This window comes from Barbus barbus (genome assembly GCF_936440315.1).
Source record: "Barbus barbus genome assembly, chromosome: 26".
NCBI lineage: Eukaryota > Metazoa > Chordata > Actinopteri > Cypriniformes > Cyprinidae > Barbus > Barbus barbus.
The window spans coordinates 18,268,542-18,276,501 of record NC_136754.1 but is presented as its reverse complement, the minus strand read 5'-3'; the positions used below and the strand labels follow the sequence as shown (position 1 = coordinate 18,276,501).

The following is a 7,960-nucleotide window of genomic DNA, read 5'->3' as shown; positions in this document are numbered from 1 at the left end:
TGAGAAACGAAAGTCATCATAGTTTGGGTAACGTCTATCAATGGAAACTACAACAAATATATTTTGTCTTCGCATTTGCACCAATAGCAAAAGAAAAAAAATCACCTTAAAGTTTCTATGACTTTCCAAAAGCAGTAAAAAAAACTAAAGAGATTGATTATGTTGGTCAAAAGAGAGAAAGATGTCAAATGTGTTATTATTATTGTCTTATTATTAGAAACACTCACATAACAGGGATAACTCGTTTTATGTAATTAAAGACCAAGGTAAGAAAACACCATGTATAATGTTGAAGATGTACATTAAAATTTTTAAGAATAAAAATGCTAGATTTACAATGTTAACAACTGTGGAAATTCGCCATCACAGCCTGTGAAAATTGTTCATTGCTTTCAACTTTCAGCTGAAACCTTTAACATAACGTTTGTCTTAAATTGTAATAAAAAATAGTGAGTTTTGAAAAAAAACAAAACTGAACTTTCTGCTTGGTTGAAAAAGTACACAATTTACACACACACACAAAAAATACAGTTTTTAGTTTCTTAAACTTCTGTATAAAATAATATCACACTCAGCATTGTAGCAGTAGACAGCTTGGTATTAAGACATGGATTTTATTGATTTTTTTCAGACAGATGTCATGCTCATAAATGTCCTTACAGAGTGAATAAAGAGCCAACTACACTGCTCTACACAACCCTATGGCAACAACTCTGACAGATTCAATCTCCTCACACTATCAGCAGCAACTTCCTGTTTTACATACAACCTTCCGCTTGCACGGGACTGTTTTGCAATTTTTCTCAACTGCTGTGAATTGGCTAGATGGTGTGAATACAACAATTTCATCATAAATCCGTCAGTTGTCTGGCCGACCAGTCAGTGACCACCGTTCTGTAACGTATGTGTTCTCAGGTAGCCATACAATGAAAGCTTTGCATTGTGATGCCACAATAACAGAAGGCACAACTAGTGTACAAAAGTGAAAGATGACAAAGCTAACAAGAGGAAACGGAGGCTTGAGAGATGTGAATGTGATAGATGACATATTCTGTGCCCTGTCAATGCAAAACTCATTAACCTCAGTCCCTCCCCACAGTTAATATCAGTGGCCCCTTAAATTACCCCAGAAGCTGAAGTCAAGCCTAGTACCAACAATTCAGTCACAGTTATTCCTCATGTCCACTTTTGTTTCAGTTAATAGAATTATTGGCACCAGAAAGAAACTTGCACTAACATTAAATATATTATAAATACCTAATATAGCCTAAATTAATCTCTATACAATCAGTGGTGTTAATCAGTGCATTTATGTAAACAATTCAAAATAGAAAACAAAAACAAATACATTAAATATTAAAGATACTATGTTTCCAGAGATTCGTAAACAACTCACATTTCTTGAATGTACTGTTGCGATAACCAGAATATTGTGAGTGGACGACAGGAGGGTACATTCTCTCTCAGCTCAGTGCTGTTTTAAAAGGTCTTGATGTTTTAGGATGAAAGTGTTCGCCTACAACTAGCATTTTGAATTTTAATCTACACATCCATTCAACCACGAGAGCTTTACTACAGAGGATACGACAATCATTTGTCTGTTTCATTACTTTAGGATGTGGTGAACCATACATTTGCTTGTCAGAACCCAGAAGAAAGTGCATGCATTTGAAATGAAAATCTGTTGTTTCCTAATGCTCACCTCAAAGTCGCCTTTCTCACCCCAACCCAATGAATGACACTTATCTCATTCTTTTTAGTTCTGGTTGGCTGCAAAATACAAAATTATAATTAAAAAATAAAAATCAACACATATTTCTGTAAAACATCCGAAAGGGGTTTAACAGGAATAATGTATTCTTTCAGGGAAAAAAAAAAAATTGGTGGATGAGTAAAACAGTATAAGGCAACAGCAAAATGCCCAAACCATAAGTAATACTTTACTACCAGTGTATGGCTACAGGTGAGACCGAGAAAATAAAAGTGAAGCCCTTGTCATATAAAAAAAAAAAAAGAAAACAAAAGATTACATTTGTACAAGTGAACATAAACCACGTCTAAATGATGGATGTTCACAATAATATAAATACTATATACAATACAGTACCGCCTGGTGGATCTAAAGTGTATGCATGAAGCTAGCAGAAAAATCCATTGGTTGTTTGCAACAGTGCCACGGCACTTTAAAGGTTAACCGGGTTAGTACACACCTCTCATGGAGGCTGGTACTGGATTAGCATGTAGGATGTACTGTATACACAGACCCACACTAAGACTTTGAACAGGACCTCTCTCTTTTTTCTTTTTTTCATTAATTCTGAGTTCTTTGTTTCGTTACTATCGATGTGTATGGACCAAAGGACAGATTCTAAAAGTTGTCTTACATGCATGCTATGGACGAAAGACAGTTACTCTGTCACCCGTCTTGAATCTTAAACTCATTTTTTTGTGAAGGCATCATTTAGTGCTTTTTGTAATGTACAAAAATACAAAACATAACAACCAATAATCCACTCTGAATGTTGTTTGTCCGAAGATGGTACACATGCCACTTCCTGTCTTATATGAATCTGTTAGCTAGTCACTTTGAATTACCTATGATATTATTTTGGCAATTAAACAGACAGTGTAGTTTTTTTTTTTTGTTCTTGCAACTGAGGAATATAATTTTAGACCCATTCAGATGTAAAAAGCCTATATCCGATCATAAAGTTCAACTGAATGTGGACCCATAGGAAGCAACAGAACAAGCATGTGGTGTTAATGAAGGTCCGAACCGCTCTCTACTAACAGGAGCACCCACTTTCAGTGGCCGGAGGATCTGGTTGTTTGTCCAGCTTAATGTCAATCACTGGAGAAGGGTTGTGTGTCAAGGAAATCAAGAAAATAGTGTTGCCTTATTAAAGTATTCAGCTCAGCTTCCCAGTATTATTGTTATCTCTTAATACATTTATTTGATTAAATCTAAATTTTATTTTATATTCATACTTTAGGTGAAAAAGCATAATCAGAAAGAAAAACAAATGTCATGAAAAGTCTGTGTTTTTGGAAATGTATGTATGGCTATAAATCATGCACATTAAGACTAGGAACTTGAGTTCATTTTGGGCTATTTTGATATTATGATGACTTTCTGTAATTTCTGTTTTACTAGTGGAAATGTGAATGGGAAAATAACTATTGTTTTCGGCTTTATAAACACTCTCCATCTGTCATTGGTCGTACCTACAGATAGTCCCGCCCCAAACTCACAGTATTGGCTGAGATGATGTTCCAGAGTCTAGGTGGACAGGATGCTTAAAAGTTTTGATAGAACCACAGTCACTGTGTTTATCAACGTACATATGGCTTAATTATTTAATTTACTAATTTTGTCTCTGCATATTAACCTGGGACACATTTTCAAAATTGACACTTATCTGCTTTAAATGTCATGCATTAAAGGATACTTCCTTCTTTGTTGTTATCATCCAGGCTCTCCATTCCGGGCAAAGCAGCAGCCACTCGCCGAAACAACTATTAAACCAAACAGAAAGAGAATGAAATCTGATTTTTTTCCAGAGTGGACTGGTACCGTTAAAGCCCTATGGGCAACAACTCTGGCTAAATCAAATCTTTTTAGAGCTTTCCATGTGTCATGTTACAGGGCATGATCTCAATTAAATTACTCGATTGGATCAAGTCCATTTGCCATTGATCAGACATTGTAGTGCTTTTAGACTCACCTGTTTAACATTGCTGCCCGTCTTTGCACTAGTCTCGATAAACATCACATTCAGTTCTTTGGCCCGCTGCTCGCCCTCCTCTATAGTGATTTGCCTATCAGAGCAAATCCCAACATAATGCGTTACATTTTTAATTCAATTTAAATGGCAATTTTCAGTAAATTAATTGAAAAAAAGAAAAGTATAAAAATGAAAACTTGATACTATAGTGACACAAATTAAGACTTCTAGCACAAAGTATTATATTAAATTTAGACTCCACCTCTTTTCTTCTAGGTCTGTTTTATTGCCCACCAGCATGATAATAACATCACTTCCCCTCTCTGTTCTGACATCATCAATCCATTTGGAGGTTAGCTGGAATGAATTGACATCTGGAAGAAGAAAAGGTCAGTTTTGTTAAATGCCTATTTCATCGATGGCGACACAAAACCAGTTGCTTCTACACCACTTCATCGGTCAACGTGTGTGTTTAAGATGCTCACTTGTGATATCATACACCACCACAGCCACTGTGGAGTCTCTAATGTAGCTCGGGATAAGACTCCTAAAACGCTCCTGCCCTGCAGTGTCCCATAGCTGTAACCTCACCTGCAAGAAAAACGCACCAGGCATATGTAGAAATAATGATAGATTTTTATATTTTTATATATTAAATATAATAATTAATTATAATTAGTTCCAGAGCTTCTTACAGTTCGGTCCTCCAGATACATGGTTTTTGATAAAAAGTCAATTCCAATGGTTGCCTGTAATGATAATAAGATTCAAAGTAAGATACAAAATAACATAGACTTATCTGGAAAACTCTGTGGTGTCTGTACTAAAAGAACCAATAGCATACCTGATAAGTGTTGTCAAAACTGTCATACATGAACCTTGTTATCAGCGATGTTTTCCCAACTGTAAAACAAACCAACAAAACCAGGAAAAGGTTCAGATTTTGATGAATCACATGCATGGAAGTGATTAATAACTTGTTTGTCCTGACCAACCCCATACACTGTGTTTCTAGTAATTGAATTACACTACATCCGTCCTTCAAATGACAGTACATTTCTTAAGTGATTACACAGAGAATGTCATTTGAACTTCACTGTCATTTAGAGTTATGCGACAGGGAAAAATGACTTAAAAATGTGGCAGTGCATGGAGCCACTGTGACAGCAGAATTCCCAAGTACACATTTCATAAACTAGAGGACTGCTCTTTTCAGGCCAGTCTGGTCAAGCCTGTTTGTCAGGCTGAGCCGAGATACTAAAATCACCAAGCGGCACAATGCCATAGTTATACTGGAGCTCATAGAACGAAAGGGCATAATGGTCCCATTCTTGTGACTTCACTGGTTGTTCTGCTGATGTCTTGAGACAAGATCAACCAAATCTGACCAGCAGAGAGCTTCAGGACCATGGACAGCAGAATACAAGGTCTTCTGATGATAGTCAGGACAGTCCACGCAAACCACGTCATCAGTTACTCTCATGTTGCTCCAAACCTGCATGACTTCCTTTCTTCAGTCACGATTCACTTTCATTATATGGGTGAAAACAAAGATAAGTGTTGACTGAGAGGATGTTGTTCTTTCTAACATCTCCTTTTGTGTTGCATAGAAGAAAGATGGTTTGGAACAACATGAAGGTGAGGAAACGATGACAGAATTTTCAGAAGCTGGCATTAAATGGAAAAATAAATGTTTTTCTATGCAGGTGTGATATTATCCATCGTCATATTCAGGCTGCATACGATATATTATTTAGACAAGATGCAGACAGCTGTCAAAGCTCATTTAGACTTCATTTGCAACTATCACTTATCACAATCTAATGCTGTTTTATACAGTACAGAGGGCCCTCTGTCTGACATCCTGCCCATTTTTTTTCCATAGGAACAGTGAATGATGAATAGATCACCACTGTATTAGGAGCTATAAGCATTACTGGAAAATGTAAGACAAAAATATCTGAAGAACACGTGAACTTTACGGTGACGCCATGTTTAGTGTTATTATTTCCAATATTTGGATGTCCAGTCATCAAATGACAGACATGATCTCAAATGCCCGTCTGATTACGTCTTCACAAACACCGACAGTGACACTGATAAAACCATCATCCGGCCAAATGAATAAACCACGATATCTATTCATATTACACAGGCTGATCTTATGCTCATAAAATGATGCATGAGATTATTATTTTTTGCTGTGCTGAATAATCCCACAGACACTGACTGCCAACCTGGGTGTGTCTCCAGTAGACACACGGGAAATGCAAAGCCTCTGCGCTTTTCTGTTTCGTGGCATTAAACCAGTGGATGTTTACAGGAAGATACATACAAACACGGCCATATACATGTCTTTCGATTGAATTATTTCATATCATTTGTTTTGAGCGATTTAGACTGCGCTAGAATAACAGCGATCAATAATATTATCAGCCTTCTGCTTCCAAAGGAAAATGCAGGTGACAAGAGTTGTAGAAATAACGATTATATCACGTTATATTCACAAATGGGTGTTTAGTAGTCTAATGTCGCTGCATAGCTATACATTTTCATGACTAATCAAAAATTAAACATATGCAACCGACTTGTTTGACAGGGAATCGATCGAGAGGTAACATCCTTTGAAATAACACCACAAACAAGCGGATACACAAAAGACTACTAAAAACATACTAATGTACTTCATGCATGTGTCGAAAGGTTAATGGGTTCGTCTAAACCCAGTCGTGGCAAACCCAAAGACTCACCGCTTTGCTCCCCTAAAAAAACAAGTTTGAATTTCCGTAAAGGGTTCCCAAAGTCACTTCCCATGGACATGATTGCTTTAATGACACAGTTGGTATGGATTAATATGTACAGGTGGCACCAGTCTTGCGAGAATGCAGATGGATAATCTTCGGTCCCGAATCGATGGATATTGCAGTGCTGCTCCGCGATGTCAATTCTCCAGCCCTGTGCGCATGCGCAGCGGAGGCGATACGCCCGTCTGATATCACTGTGTGTTTACGGAAACGTCCCTAGTAAACTCTTTGCACACTAAACCGCAGGCCAAGCATCCGTGCAGCAATGTTTGCATCTGCGTCTCAAAGTGCAACACATTTATATACTTTTGACGCTTATTTGTGTCTTTTGCAGACACCCAAGACTGCATTTAGACCTTTCTGTGTTAGCCTACAAGTGAATACATCCTGTAAATAATAATTGAATGGAGAGTTTTAAACAAAATGTTGCAAACCCTGTCTGTGTGCACATTATAATACAAATTTGATATTATATGTAATTTTATAGTATTATACAGTAACTAATATAGGTTCCTTATATACAGAAACTTGCAGAGTAACTAATATAGTACGATCAATTAAATGAGGAGAATATTTTTAGTTATCTGTGGGCAAGGCAAGGCAAGTTTATTTATATAGTACATTTCATACACAATGGTAATTCAAAGTGCTTTAAATTAAAGGAAGTAAAACAAGTAATTTAAAAACATTTTGATTTAAATGATTTAAAAACTGACTTAAAATCAATTTAGAACAGTTAGAAATTAAAAATTATTATACATAAAATACAGTGCAGTCAGTTCAGAGGTAGCACAGTGCTCATTCAACAAAAGCACACGCAGCTAAACAGATGAGTTTTGAATGTCTTAGCACATCTGATCTCTTATGGAAGCTGATTCCAACTGTGGGTGGCATAATAGCTAAATCATTGAGTGATTTATAAACGAGTAAATGTACTTTAAAATCATTCCTAAATATAACTGGAAGCCAGTGCAAGGACCTGAGGACTGGTGTGATATGCTCAGATTTTCTGGTTCTAGTCAGAATCCTGGCAGCAGCATTCTGGATGAGCTGCAAACAAATTAGACAAATGGTCTTCTTGGGAAGGCCGGTGAGGAGACCATTACAATAATCCCTCCTTCTTGTGATAAAGGCATGAGCAAGTTTCTCCAAGTCTTGACTGGAAACCAAACACCTAATTCTTGCAATGTTTTTGAGATGATAGTATGCTGATTTCGTTACTGCTTTGAAATGACTACTAAAATGAAGGTCTGTCTCCAGAATCACACCAAGATTCTTGACTTGATTTTTAGTTGTTTGACCCCTAGAGTCAATGTATGCATTCACCTTGAGAACTTCATTTTTGTTTCCAAATGCAATTACTTCAGTTTTCTCCTTGTTTAACTGAAGAAAGTTCTGGCACATCCAACTGTTAATCTCATCAATGCACTG

The 7,960-nt window shown here is 36.7% G+C and overlaps 1 protein-coding gene across 1 annotated transcript; it reads right to left on the bottom strand.

Moving 5' to 3' along the window:
* Positions 1–582: 582 nt before the first annotated feature.
* LOC306846632 (ras-related protein Rab-6B-like) lies at positions 583–6,686 on the bottom strand. The gene is made up of 8 exons (XM_079380128.1): positions 6,476–6,686; positions 4,570–4,628; positions 4,421–4,474; positions 4,211–4,316; positions 3,988–4,099; positions 3,726–3,819; positions 3,450–3,516; positions 583–2,851 (listed from the first exon to the last, which is right to left on the bottom strand). The coding sequence occupies exons 1-8, from the start codon at positions 6,543–6,545 to the stop codon at positions 2,787–2,789; spliced, it is 627 nt and encodes a 208-aa protein (XP_079236254.1). The 5' UTR covers positions 6,546–6,686; the 3' UTR covers positions 583–2,786.
* Positions 6,687–7,960: the final 1,274 nt, after the last annotated feature.